The 15,971-nt window shown below is 36.5% G+C and overlaps 1 protein-coding gene across 1 annotated transcript in view; it reads left to right on the forward strand.

The window, feature by feature from the left end:
* Nucleotides 1-669: 669 nt before the first annotated feature.
* Nucleotides 670-15,971, forward strand: part of LOC137640958 (tigger transposable element-derived protein 1-like) — a 25,226-nt gene continuing 9,924 nt past the window's right edge. Inside the window, exons 1-3 of the mRNA XM_068373417.1 lie at nucleotides 670-1,224; nucleotides 1,402-2,653; nucleotides 3,552-3,611. Of these exons, the coding sequence (XP_068229518.1) occupies nucleotides 1,139-1,224; nucleotides 1,402-2,653; nucleotides 3,552-3,611 (1,398 nt within the window). The 5' untranslated portion in view covers nucleotides 670-1,138. The remainder of the gene's footprint in view (nucleotides 1,225-1,401; nucleotides 2,654-3,551; nucleotides 3,612-15,971) is intronic.

Here is a 15,971-nt window from a genome sequence, read left to right on the forward strand (position 1 = left end):
ATGCAGAACTGAATATAAATATAGCTAAATAAATGATGGAAGTCTTATGTTATTTACTTACATTTACCTTATCCTACATGAGTGGAACCAAACTTACGAGCTGGTTATACACATCTTAAATACACAAATTATGTTATACTGGCCTCATGATATATATATATATATATAGATATATATATATATATATATATATATATATATATATATATATATATATATATATATATATATATATATATATAGGTAAAGTACCCCTAGGAGACTCATGATCCAAAGGAGACGCATTTGCGCAAAAAAAACGATAGCGGCAAAAATATAAATGATAATTGATTTCCAAAACCAGCAATATGTAGCCCTTTACGGTGTCTACAAACCCACAAACAATCACAGTAATATGTTTAAAACTGTAGACGTGATGACACCATCATTGCGCAAAAGTCAAATTTTGCATGTTTTCTTAGCGAAAGCTAAGGAATTATCATTTTACATTTCTGTGTATATAAGCCAGTCTATTTACATATATTCATTTCTATCTATTTCAGGGGACTAGTGGAGGTTTGAGAAAGCTGTTTTGAAGAAAAAAAAGTCAATGAACAACCATGGCCTAAAAAAAACAAATGGAAACCCAAAGCAGACGCATAATTTCAAAATTCTCGTAGAGTTAAAAATTACCATGCAAGAAACTAAAAGAACCTCGCACTAATATCCCCTGCAGTTAGGGGCTATAATTCCTTACAGAAGAGGAATGACGGGCTGACAAAGTCGGAGTCAAAATAACCAAAAGAGACGCACGCGCGAAACACCAAAGGAGACGCTCGTTGCCCTGAGGAGACGTGCGTCTGCATTAAGGGTTGCGTGGGTGCGTCTCTTTTGGATATTGCCTTTAAAAGGTCAAAAACTTCATAATCTCTTCATTTTTACAGATATAGAACATTAATTATTAAGAACAGTGTCATATAAGTGCTTTAGATCATAAGAACAGTGATATAAATATAAGATAAATATAAGATAAATATAAGATAATATGATAGTGTTATAGATATTCGAACATAGGCTAGTGTTTTAGAATTAAGACAATCGTATTTCAGACTATAATTTATAAGCTATAGCCTAGCCTTAGTGTGTTAAAGATCTCAAAATGGCAACCCAAAAACCATCTCGTCTGAAAGCAAGAGACAACTATTCTGAGGAAGATATAAAGAAAGCCTTGGAGGATATTGAAGAGTAAGTAGCCTATCCTTTGAAAGATCTCTCAAAATCATGATATATATATTGTCGTATACTAATATGCCTAATAATGACAATGATAATAATAATAATAATAATAGCCTAATAATGATATTAATAGCCTATGAAAATATTAACAAAAATTATATGCAATATGACTGCTTGTTTTTCCAGGCTTGGTCTATCTATGAGGGCAGCTGGCCGGAAGTATGGGATTCCAGAGTCTACTTTGCGGCATAAACGGTCAGGATATCATCCGATCAGCAAGAAGATGGGCCCTAAGACGGTGCTGACAGATGCCGAAGAGGAGGTGTTGGTGGCCTATATAAAAGGGTCAATACGTCGGGCAAATCCTGTGACCAAGAAAAATATAATTGATGCAGTCTCCACTATCTTACGTACTGAGCGGGAGGAAGGCATCGAACGGGCTACTCCACCAAGCTTTACAGATAAGCCGAAGAAGAAGTGGTGGCAGCTGTTCAGACAAAGGCATCCTACAGTTACTTACAGAACCCCGGAGACTCTGACAACATCAAGAAAAAGTATAAGTAAACAAGTAATTCTACAGTGGTTTGCCGACACACAGTCTTTCTTTGTCGAGGAGGGTATGACGGAGGCACTACATGACCCTAGCAGGAACTTTAACATTGATGAGTCTGGGTTCTCTCTCTCCCCAAAGCAAGGGAGGGTGCTTGCAATTAAGGGAGAGAAGCACGTTTTCGAAGAGAGCAGTGCACAACATAAAACCAACATCACTGTTCTGGCTAATGTGTGCGCTGACGGACGTATTCCTCCTCCAATGATAATCTATCCAAGGAAAAGGATAAGTGCTCATATGGGTGAGAATTTCCCTGAAGGTTATGATTGCTGCGTGGGAAAGAGTGAGAAGGGTTACATCACCATTGAGACACTATACGAGTACCTCTGTAATAGCTTCAACGATTGGCTCAACGACAACAACGTACAACGCCCTATAATAATCTGGACTGATTGGCATGAGACAAGAAATAACTATTATCTTGCCAAACAGCTGCAACTTCTGAATATAGTTCTGTATGGTCTCCCTCCAAACACCACTCACATGATGCAGCCACTGGATGTGAGTGTGTTTGGACCATTGAAGAAGAGCTGGTCTCGAGGGGCCAAGGAATTTGAGCACCAGAATCCAGACAGTATGATTACACAGGTGAACTTTGCAAAAGTATTTTTGCCAATTTACTACAACTGTGTCTCTGCTGATAATATCAAGGCAGGATTCAAGAAGTGTGGCCTTTGCCCTTTTGACCAAGATGCTCCAGATTACTCAAAGATTGAGAGTGCCTCATCACAGCGAGAGGACCCTTCAACCATTTTTGAAGGGATTGATTGTGGTGAGTGTTCTTTTATTGTACAGCCTAAATTATATTTTAATTCCAATTACGACAAGGTGATTACCTGAGTCTATATTGAAACTACTGGTAGAGTATAAGCTCATTGTATAGCCTAGTCTGATTCCTGTCAGGTATCTAGCCTAGCCTAGCCTAAACCAAAAAAATTCTTTTCATCATTTCAGGTGCAAGACATTAAAGAGGAAGGACTCAAAATATCTTTCCTGACTGAGGCCTCTCTTGATTTTTATGTACATAAAGCAGTGGAGGACATTTCTTTCCCTGTTTATGCCGACGAGGTGGCCGTCCTTGAGAACCCTATTTCCCACACAAGAAATAGGAAATTCGGGTACCTCTTCAAAGGGAATGTTAAGACTGCAGTCCTGTCCATTTTAAACCAGAAAAAGTAGTCCTGACAAGCCATGTTTTAGATTGTAAGATAGGTTTAAGAAAGGTTGGTCAATTCTGTATAGGCTATAGCCTGAATGTTCATAATTGTACATAAAATTATATATTTTTTTACATTTGTCTGTAGTCTAGGGCCTGTTTAGGCTTTAATTGCTCAATTCAAAGTTAAATTGTTATATACTTCAGTTATATATTTCATATTAACCTTCAAAATGCCCAAGTAACGTCAGAACAAAATTTCTCAATTTTACTCTTAAAGGTTATTTCAATTTTATAGCATATTTGTTTCTTGAAATTTAATTTTGATTCTAAATAATGTTTATACACATTAGCTAAGATGTTAATAAAGGTGTTAAAAAAGAATATTAAGCCATAGTTCAAGAGGATGTTCCTCAAAATTCAATTTTCATTGTAAATTTCATAAAAAATTTAAAAAGGTCAAAATTTTGTTTTTTTTTAAATAACTTCAATGTTTTTCGTGATTTACATAATTAGTAAAAGCTGATGTTTAATTCTGTGTGTTTAATTAATTCATCCTTCTATTTTAAGGCCGCGAAAATTAAACCAAAATATAGTGCGTCTCCAATGGAGATAGTGCGTCTCTTCAGGGTAAGTGGAATAATGGAGACGCACTGACTTTGGAAGACAATATACAGAAAACTATTAAAAAAAATGACAATCTGATTGCAGCATAAGAAAGACCATGCTTTTCCACCTATATTGCAATAGAACACCAAAAGAAATATACAAAACCTAGCGCGTAGTGAGTAGGGAAAGAACAAAAAGTAGCGAAAATGCGTCTGCATTGGGTACTTTACCCCCCCCCTATATATATATATATATATATATATATATATATATATATATATATATATATATATATATATATATATATATATATGAAAATATATATATATATATATATAAATATATATATATAAATATATATATATATATATATATAGAGAGAGAGAGAGAGAGAGAGAGAGAGAGAGAGAGAGAGAGAGAGAGAGAGAGAGAGAGAGAGAGAGAGAGAGAGAGAGAAAGAGAGAGAGAGAGAGAGAGAGAGAGAGAGAGAGGTTAAATAAAATTTGGAAATCAAATCGCCTGAAATTACATATAAAAATCACACTACATATCAGTTTAGAAAGATCTGTGTTTCTGTATGGACATAAGTCGTGGTTTGACAATGAAACAATTTCCAACAGATTTAGTAGATTTGAAAACAAAGCCTACAGAAGAATATTGGGGGTTAAATAGCAGGACAGGATTAGAAATGAAACTTCAATAGAGATTACTCGAATGCCATTTGTGTATGAGATCATGGTGAGGGGTAAATGGAGATAGTTTGGGGAAGCTGTTCACATTCCCCATGATAGATTGGTTAACCAAACGTTTAACAGGGCTCCAAAAGGCACTTGAAGAGCTGGAAGATCCATGCCTACATGGCTGCGAACTATGAAGCGTGAAATGGGAGATGATGAGTGGAGAAATATTGAATTAAAAGCTCAAGATAGAGACAACTGGCAAAAAATAGCCAAGGCCCTTTGCGTCAATAGGCGTAGGAAGAGATGATGGTGATATATATATATATATATATATATATATATATATATATATATATATATATATATATATATATATATTAATATATATATAATATATGTATATATATATATATATATATATATATATATATTATTATTATTATTATTATTATTACTATCCAAGCTACAACCCTAGTTGGAAAAGCAAGATGCTATAAGCCCAGGGGCTCCAACAGGGAAAAATAGCCCAGTGAGGAAAGGAAATAAGGAAATAATTAAATGAAAAGAACAAATTAACAATAAATCATTCTAAAAACAGTAACAACGTCAAAACAGACATGTCATATATAAACTATTAACAACATCAAAAACAAATATGTCATAAACAAACTATAAAAGACTCATGTCCGCCTGGTCAACAAAAAAGCATTTGCTCCAACTTTGAACTTTTGAAGTTCTACTGATTCAACCACCCGATTAGGAAGATCATTCCACAACTTGGTAACAGCTGGAATAAAACTTCTAGAGTACTGCGTAGTATTGAGCCTCGTGATGGAGAAGGCCTGGCTATTAGAATTAACTGCCTGCCTAGTATTACGAACAGGATAGAATTGTCCAGGGAGATCTGAATGTAAAGGATGGTCAGAGTTATGAAAAATCTTATGCAACATGCATAATGAACTAATTGAACGACGGTGCCAGAGATTAATATCTAGATCAGGAATAAGAAATTTAATAGACCGTAAGTTTCTGTCCAACAAATTAAGATGAGAATCAGCAGCTGAAGACCAAACAGGAGAAAAATACTCAAAACAAGGTAGAATGAAAGAATTAAAACACTTCTTCAGAATAGATTGATCACCGAAAATCTTGAAAGACTTTCTCAATAAGCCTATTTTTTGTGCAATTGAAGAAGACACAGACCTTATATGTTTCTCAAAAGTAAATTTACTGTCGAGAATCACACCTAAAATTTTGAAAGAGTCATACATATTTAAAGAAACATTATCAATACTGAGATCCGGATGTTGAGGAGCCACCGTCCTTGACCTACTTACAATCATACTTTGAGTTTTGTTAGGATTCAACTTCATACCCCATAATTTGCACCATGCACTAATTCTAGCTAAATCTCTATTAAGGGATTCACCAACCCTAGATCTACATTCAGGGGATGGAATTGATGCAAAGAGAGTAGCATCATCTGCATATGCAACAAGCTTGTTTTCTAGGCCAAACCACATGTCATGTGTATATAGTATGAAAAGTAATGGGCCAAGAACATTACCCTGAGGAACACCGGATATCACATTCCTATAATCACTATGGTGCCCATCAACAACAACTCTTTGAGATCTATTACTTAAAAAATCAATAATAATGCTAAGAAACAACCCACCCACTCCCAACTGTTTCAGTTTGAAAACAAGGCCCTCATGATTAACACGGTCAAAGGCAGCACTAAAATCAAGGCCAATCATACGAACTTCCCGACCACAATCAAGGGATTTCTGTACAGCATTGGAGATTGTAAGAAGGGCATCACATGCTCCAAGGCCTTTACGAAAACCAAATTGCAAACTAGGGAGTAGATGATTACCTTCAGCAAACATATTAAGACGTTTTGCCAGAAGACGTTCAAAAACTTTAGATAATATGGGAGTTATGGAAATTGGGCGATAATCAGTGGGACTTGAGCTACCACAAACACATTTACATAGAGGAGTAACATTACCAATTCTCCAACTAGTGCTAAAAGCTCCTCTTCTTGCTAACTTGCGCAAAATAACAGATAACTTTGGAGCTAAGAAATCTGCTGTCTTTATAAAAAACAAAGGAAAAATACCATTTGGGTCTACACCTCCATAAGCATCAAGGTCCATCAACAGAGCTTTAATCTCACGAGATCGAAAAGCTAAACTAGTTAGTTTAGCCTCAGGAAAACAGGAATGAGGAAGTTCAAGTTTTTCATTACTCTGTTTACTGTCAAAAACATCAGCCAAAAGAGTTGCCTTTTCCTTTGGACAGTGAGTGACTGAGCCATCTGGTTTAAGTAAAGGAGGAACTGTTGCATCTACACCAAAGAGTGCAGATTTAAGGGTAGACCACCATTTATGTTCCTGAGTTGTACCAGAAAGTGTTTCTTTTATGGTTAAATTGTACTCCTTTTCAGTTGAGGCATAAACTCTCTGAGCAAAAGCTCGAAGCTGAGTATAGTTGTTCCAGGTCAAATCTGATCTGTTACCCTTCCAAAGATGATAGGCCTCCTGTTTCTCCAAATAAGCACGTCTACAATCATCATTGAACCACGGTTTGTCCTTCACTCGGTACCTTAGCACACGAGAAGGGATACGCCTATCAATTATGTTGACTAGATTCTCATTCAAAGGGACAACAGGATCTACACTATTATATAATTGTGACCAATTCAAGCCACAAAAGATCATGTAAAATCCCATTCCAGTCTGCTTGGGATTCATATAAATTTTACAAGAATATGATATATCAGGGACAGGTTGCTCAGTCTTCACTAATACTGAAATCAAGGCATGATCCGATGTCCCGACTGGAGAACCAACCTTACTAGCTATAACGCCAGGGGAGTCAGTGTATACGAGGTCCAAGCAATTACCAGACCTGTGAGTAGCTTCATTTATGATTTGCTCACAGCCTGATTCAGAGGCAAAGTCTAAAGCTCTTAAGCCATGGCGATCGGTAGGAGAGATAGAACTTAACCACTCCCTATGGTGAGCATTAAAATCACCAACAAAGACAAAAGAAGCCTTTCTATCATCTTCTTGTATCTTAGCCATAATGGTAAGAAGACAATCGAAGATAGAATCATCTATGTCTGGATTCCGGTAGATCGAACACAAATAAAAGTTGTTATGCCTGCCACAAACTTTTATTACCTGAATCTCATGACATCCACATTGATAGCAGGACTTATGAGAAGCAGGGTACTCGGTCCTAATATACACCGCCATTCCCCTGGCCCTAGGGATGGCATCACGTTTCAACATTATTGGCTTCTTAAAACCAGTTATAAGGAGCTCAGATGAGTGCCTCATATTAGAAACCAAAGTTTCTGAGCACAAAAGAATATCATACTGTCTGGACGCAACTGTAAGGTCTTGGATATTTGCATGAAGACCACGAATATTGCAATACAGAAGACGACATTGACGAAATCTAGGACGTACTGGTCCCGGATTTCGCTCAATGTCTCCAGACAGCATAAGAATTAATAGAAATAAAAAAGAGACAGCATACTTAAAAACTAGATTAACAAGAATTATAACAAAAACAATACGTACAGAATTATAAACAAAGTGATTGATGATACCCATAGACTATAGTAAAAAGTCGGAAAAACTGGTCAACATGGAGGAGCCGATACACCATGCAAGGCTAAATAACCTCCAGGATAGCCACTTCAACTGAAGGGAGGACAGTAAGGATGGTTTTGAGAAGAAAAATAATCAGAAAAAGGAAAAGACAACCTCTTGATAAACCACCAGGCATCCATGGCCCTTCTATTAAGCCTGCCCAACACACCATTTCAAAAAAACAAGAGGAAGAAAAAAAAAGATAGAATAGTGTGCCTGAGTGTACCCTCAAGCAAGAGAACTCCAACCCAAGACAGTGGAAGACCATGGTACAGAGGCTATGGCACTACCCAAGACTAGAGAACAGTGGTTTAATTTTGGAGTGTCCTTCTCCTAGAAGAGCTGCTTACCACAGCTAAAGAGTCTCTTCTACCCTTACCAAGAGGAAAGTACACTGAACAAATTGCAGTACAGTAATTAACCCCTTGGGTGAAGATGTGTTAAGTATCTCATTGTTGTCAGATGTATGAGGAAAGACGAGAATATGTAAAGAATAGACCAAACTATTCTGTGTAAGTGTAGGCAAAGAAAAAATATATATATATATATATCATAGACTCCTTTAAGGAAGGACTGGAACGTCAGGACCTCGGGGTTTTTAACTTGAGTCTGAGAGACTTCATGCCTGATTTTTTTTTTAAATTGACATATGTTATGTATTTTCTAATTTTAAGATCATTTTGCTCCCACAACTTTTCCTGTTTTTATCTCGTTTTCTATGCAAATCCCATTTTCTGTTCAAATCTCACTGAATAATGTGTTTTGTTTCTTTTTTTGTTATAGAAACGGTCCAGCTGGTGATCTCACAATATGCCACGTCACTGTAGCTGCTTTGGTTGTAAAGGGAACTATGATGGGACACCTTATGTAAAAGTCATATCCTTCCCAAAAGATCCTGAGAAGAGGGAGAGATGGATATTGGTAATGCCGAATGAGAAAGAAAGCTTGAGACGCTTGAAGGAGATATATATTTGTGAGACACATTTCAATTGTGAATGGGTGTCAGTTAAGGATGGCAAGCGACCCAAACAACCTCTATCAATATTTCCTGGAATACCAAAATCAGCTTTGAAGCAGGTTACCTCAGCCCCACGCCCAACATCATCTTCTACATCACAATCAAGAGCTAAAAAGGTGCTTGCAGCTGCTGAGGGTGCAGACAAAATCCGAGATTTCGACCAATTTCGCGCCAAAATTAGCTCCTATTTTCCTGGTTTTAACGTCATAAAAGACCAGAAAGATCTCTACCTATCCAGAACTGACGCTACTGGACAAACTGTCAAGCAGTTCTTTCATCTACAACAAGTCAACTCACCTTTTGGATTCCTATTCTTGAATAGAGTTGAGAAAGATGGCATTGAGGTGCCTAAACGACTTTTTCCTTTGCAAAAGAACAGCTTGCTCTCAAAATGGTCCCAGATTAGATCCATAACTGAACAGGTAAACACCTATGAGTACACAAGCCAGGAAAGTCTTCAGTACATAATAAGCCAGCTCTGCAAAATGACTGAGGCACACGAGCTTCCTCATTTAACCTTCATTCTGTCACAGCTGCGGCTTGTGTTCAAACCTCCTGATGGTCGTCGATTTCATACCGACACTCTGATATTCGCAATGCAGCTTCACAACATATCACCTAGAGCATACAAAATGATTCGTCGATCTTGCTTAATCATTCTACCATCAACAAAAAAGATAAAAGAGGGGGTTTCCAGTAGTCTGCAGGACTCCAACCTCAAAACGTTATTCGACCAGCTTAAGCCGCAGCAGCGTTTGGTGAATCTAATGTTTGATGAAGTAAAGCTGATCGAGACATTGCGATTTTCTGGAGGACATGTTCTAGGATATGCTCAAAACGTTGCAGCGGGTAGTGACCATGAAATGCTTGCTTCACATGCTATGGTTGTTGAAGTTGCCTGCCATTTTGATGGTCCACGCTATATTCTACGCATTTTACCCTGCAAAAAGCTAGCTGCCGATAAGCTGAGTGAACTTCTTACTGAAGCTGCCTCAGCTATAGTTGGTGCTGGCTGTACTGTGATTTCTTTGATATGTGACAATTGCAATACCAATCGCAGTGTTTATTCGAAACTTGGAGGACCTGGAAGTTGTCAAGTGCTATCCATTCAAGAGCAATCTATGTTCTTAGTGTACGACTACGTGCACATATTCAAAAATGTTCGTAACAACTGGATTACTGATTATTTACTGGAGTGATATTCGGAAGCTTTTTGAGATCGACCGAGCTACTCCTATTCGCTTAACCAAGCTGACGCACACCGCTGTTTTCCCCAAACCCCTTCAACGCCAGAGCGTACCCTTAGTATGTCAGGTGTTCAATGACAAGACTGTCGCTGCCTTAAAGACCTTCAGGGATTCATTGGGCATCAGCGAAGGCACCATCATTCTCACCCAGACAATGAGTGAGTGGTTCAAGATGATGAATGTGAAAGACCGTTTCTCAGCTAGACATCTACGTGACGAATCCAGACAGCCTTGGACAGCAGACTGTACATCTTTCACTAAGTTGGAGGACGCCTGCCAAATTATATCGACCTGCACATGGCAAGGAGGTAGTGGTCGTAAGCTGAAGTTAACTAAGCAAACTGCCGAAGCATTCATTGTGTCTACACGTAATAATGTGGCTGCTGCCAAATTGCTTCTGGCAGAGAAAGACTTTGACTACGTTCTTCCTGCTATATTCGCGGATGAAGCCTTGGAAAAGTTTTTCGGTCAAGCCAGGAAAAGAAGTGGTGGAAACTCTACATTGATGTAGTTGACATTATGACTGCAGCAAAAGTTACAAATTTGCAGACACTTCTAAAGCATGACATTATGCCAGAATCTAGTTCTCGTGTGCTTGATTGCGACAAGAATTGTACTTCTTCCATAAATCCAGATGAGCGAAGTGAACTCATTGACGAGATCACTCCTCAAGACACTCGGGAGCTCTTGAGGTCTGCTGATAACCTTAAGCATAAAGTTGTATATTTGGCTGGATACCTTGTTCATAAATATTGTAATACCACTAGTATGGAGGATATCATGGATGATGAAGATGGTAACGAGGTGTCATCTGAGTTCTTAGATAATTTGAATAGAGGTGGACTGAGTGTGCCAACTATTTCAACTGTCTTTTTTGTACATAATGCCTATAATTTGCATGCCATGACTAAAATGTATTGCCGCTTTCATTTTGCTGAATTGTTATCTTTTGTAGATGCACCTTTAGCTACTAATAATGCAGCATGTACGACTTTAGCCAACATTCTATTGAAAGCTCAGGTTCTCAATGTAAGTGACAAAGAAAAGGCTGTGAGATGCCTCAGGAGGCAAGAAAAGCTCTCCATCTAGCGATGTTCATCTAATCAAATGTTAATGTCTTTGAGTTTTGTTGTGATGAGAAATACCGTTCTTTATTTCTTATTTTAGTGTTTCATTGTTTTAGGGCTTGTTTGGAATGTTTGAGTAATACAATATTTGACAATATATATTAAATTTGGACAGAACTACAGACTTGCCTCTTATTATAATCAGCCATCCCTCACCATCTATGAGTTACACACAAAAACGAGTACAAATTACCAAAATTCACTATTTTGACCTTGAAATATGACCTTTTAACCTTGAAGATGATGAAGATGACCCCAGGTGGTGTTGAAAATGTCACTATTGAACTCACCGTCCTCAAAAACCCCCATTTTGACTCAGAGAACGTGTTTCTAGCCCTTCTTAGAAGTCATTTTAGTCCAGGACTCAAGTTAATCCTTCAGACTCAAGTTAAAAACCCCGATCAGGGGACGTTCCAGTCCTTTCTTGAAGGATGATATATGACAATATATATTAAATTCGGACAGCTCTGCAGACTTGCCTCATATTATAATCAGCTATCTCTCACCATTTATGAGTTACACACAAAAAACGAGCAAAAATTACCAAAATTCACAAATTTGACCTTGATAAATGACCTTTAGACCTTGAAGATGACCTCAGGTGGTGTTGAAAATGTTACTATTGAACTCACCATCCTCAAAAACCCCCATTTTGATCCAGAGAACGTGTTTCTAGCCCTTCTAGAAGTCATTTTAGTCCAGACTCAAGTTAATCTTTCAGACTCAAGTTAAAAACCCCGAGCAGGGAACGTTCCAGTCCTTCCTTAAAGGAGTCTATGATATATATATATATATATATATATATACATATATATATATATGTGTGTGTGTGTATATATATATATATATATATATTATATATATATATATATATATATATGTGTGTGTGTGTGTGTGTGTGTGTGTGTGTGCATAATACTTTGTATGTATGTATATGCTATATATATATATATATATATATATATATATATATATATATATATATATATATATATATATATATATAATTGTTTACAGATCTATAAGCTGAACGTCTACTCTAACTAGCTAAGAGCATAATTTAAATGCTCTGTTTTCAAAATATAAATATCCTTTAAATATTTTACTGACCATAATTTCTAAACCTTGGGGCTTCTTCTTTGGGGCATAGCACAAATAGTCTATGTTATGAAAAACGTAAACTGGTATAATGAAATCTCTTATTTTCTCTTTCGTTTTCAACGATTTAATTAACTCAATTGCAAAAATAGTTTCCACTATTATTATTATTCTTATCGAACCGCTTTTTTGTTTCAATGTTTAAGGTTGAGCAAGAAACTGCCGTAGTATTACGCACGAATAAATACATCTCATGCGGTGAACTGTAGACATTTCTTCGGTCCCTATCTGCACTTGTTTTATACTCTATTTTGCCCCTTGTTCCTGCTTCCCTTTTTTCCCATCTTGCTGTCCAGCCTCTTTAACTTTGGCTTCGTAATGTGCTTGGTGGTGAATGGCCTCACAGGCCCCAGCGCCGAGTTCACAGGCCCCAGCGCCGAGTTCTGTAGTCAAAATTCATAAATCTGCTTCAATCCTCCTTTAAAATGAAACATATGGTATATTTACAAGGCTAACTGTATTCAAGCAGCCGTCTGTAAGGAAGCGACTATAATTCAGTAGTACTGACGTGCTGTAAATCACAGGTTAGAAACACAAGGAGTATGTTTGCCCACTCATCCTTCGTTCGTTTATGATGGACGGTTTTTAGAAATAGTGGAAAAGTCTGATTTATCTAGGTTGAAACTGAAATTATATATACATATATATATATATATATATATATATATATATATATATACATATATATATATGTATATATATATATATATTTATATATATATATATATATTTATATATATGTATATATATATATATATATATATATATATATATATATATATATATATATATATATATATATATATATATATATATATATTAAAACAACTTTTAATTCTGGAAATATTGAGACAACATTTTATATAAATATTAACAACGGTTACTTCTGGAATGTGTGAGACTAAATTTGATATCCTTTTGAGCAATATCAAGACTATCGGGGTTACGGGACATAAATCTGTAAACCTCAAAGTGCTCCTGACATGAAAAACCAATATTTGATCTATGCATTGACCTCCCCCCACATAAAACTTCATCAAGAGAATGATAGTTCGTCAGAGAACTAGTGTTTTCGTTTAAAGTGAGAAGTCGTCAGCATGTTTTGTTAATAGAAGGGGATTTTGTGATAGGATCATTGACTTCATTACACGTTGTAGTTCCTTCATTACGCCTTATAGTTCATTGGGCCATATGAATGATAAGATATTATCTGGTGTACCCTTCCCAAAAGTGCGATCTAACTTCACTTCACTCAGTGAAACACGAAAAACAAGTTATTTCAAAATACATTTTTTTTTAGGTCAAAATATAATTTTTCCTAGATTAATGTGTTTTCAAACTTAAAACCTATTAAGCCCTGTTCAGTTTCCCATCTAGCCTTAAGGGAAATCTAGTAATTAGGGGAGTGAGTTCCAGCCTCCTTTAATAAAACGTTGGTCTCGTTTTACGTTCATTAAACGTTAATCAAGCAATCCTCCTTAAGTAACCCACAGTCCAGTTGTGTTAAGCGTAGCTCTTTACAGTTCATTTTTTCCAGATCATTATCAGGAACTGTGGCGACTCATCGCTTGCTGTAACTAAAGGACAAATAACATCACTCTTCTGGTCTACTTATTAGGGATATAACCAACTTTTATCATCATTTATTTAATTACAGGAATCGTGTGATTGTTAAGAATTGCTGTAGCCTAATGCAAATGTCCCTGCTGGTGTTGGACGTGAGATAGAGCCCGCTCAAGCTTAATGGTTTCTAATAGAGTCTGCAATTTTTAACATCCTTGTAAGCTAGGGGGTTGTTAGGGGAAGCCCATAGGTCTACCTGTGGAGTCATCAGCGACCATTGCGACCATTGCCTGGCCCTCCCTGGCCCTAGCTGTATTCAGAGTATTCAGAGTGGCTTGGGCGCTGATCATATGTACATATGTTCAGTCTGTAGGGCATTGTCCTGTTCCTGGTCTCTGCTATTCATGAGCAATGTTCAAGAAAAGATCAGTCTTTATACATACTAACAGTACATATCAATATGGTCATGGAGTTTTAAAGTTTTCGTAAATACAGGAATGATTTCAAAGATAACCGAATCCATTTTATCAAACAAATCCACCTGTCACTTAATCAACTATTTTCCTTCATCTCCTCTCTTAATTTATTTCAAGACTTCGGAGTCGTACAATATTATTTTCGAGCATAGATATTTTCAGTTCTTCCTCTTGACTAAACCACCTTCCATTGCTTAGAGTCTGTTGTACATCATTTCATTTGTCTGCCTCCACCAGCCATCCATAGTGTTTGTGACTCCCAAACACATTACCTGCTTCTTACAGTTGCATGCTCTTCTTACTGGAAGCAGCACAAGCCCTTCCAAGTCCCATTAATAACACTATCTTTAATTTCTCAAACTTGCAAATATGGAATTTCCTATGACACGTATTTTCCCATTTTAAACATTAATTAGGCCTTGGGTAAATTTAGTTAAACTTTATTTTGATTATTACTACTAGCTAAGCTACAATCCTATTTGGAAAAGCAGGATGTTATAAGTGAGAAAAGGAAATAAGGAAATAAATAAACTATATGAGAGGTAATGAACAGTAACAACATTAAAACAGATCTTTCGTTATATAAACTATATTAAAAGAGACGTGTCAGCCTGTTCAACATAACAACATTTGCTGCAAGTTTGAACTTTTTAAGTTCTACCTATTCAGCTACCCGATTAGAAAGATTATTCTATAACTTGGTCACAGCTGGAAAAAAAATTCTAGAATATTGTGTAGTATTGAGCCTCATGATGGAGAAGTCATAACTATTAAAGCTAACTGCATACCTAGTATTACGATCAAGATGGTACTGTCCGAAAAGATCTGAATGTAAAGGAGGGTCAGAATTATGAAAAATATCATGCAATATGCACAACGAACCAATTGAACAACGGTGTGCCAGATTTTGATATCTAGATCAGGAATAAAAAAATCAATGAACAGTAAGTTCTTGTTCAAGAATTATGATGAGAATCAGCAGCTGGAGATCAGATTATTATTATTATTATTATTATTACTATCCAAGCTACAACCCTAGTTGGAAAAGCAAGATGCTATAAGCCCAGGGGCTCCAACAGGGAAAAATAGCCCAGTGAGGAAAGGAAATAAGGAAATAATTAAATGAAGAGAACAAATTAACAATATATCATTCTAAAATAAGAAACAACGTCAAAACAGACATGTCATATAATAAACTATCAACAACATTAAAAACAAATATGTCATAAATAAACTATAAAAAGACTATGTCCGCCTGGTCAACAAAAAAGCATTTGCTCCAACTTTGAACTTTTGAAGTTCTACTGATTCAACCACCCGATTAGGAAGATCATTCCACAACTTGGTCACAGCTGGAATAAAACTTCTAGAGTACTGCGTAGTATTGAGCCTCGTGATGGAGAAGGCCTGGCTATTAGAATTAACTGCCTGCCTAGTATTACGA

Source organism: Palaemon carinicauda, chromosome 5 (genome assembly GCF_036898095.1).
Source record: "Palaemon carinicauda isolate YSFRI2023 chromosome 5, ASM3689809v2, whole genome shotgun sequence".
Classification (NCBI taxonomy): Eukaryota; Metazoa; Arthropoda; class Malacostraca; order Decapoda; family Palaemonidae; genus Palaemon; species Palaemon carinicauda.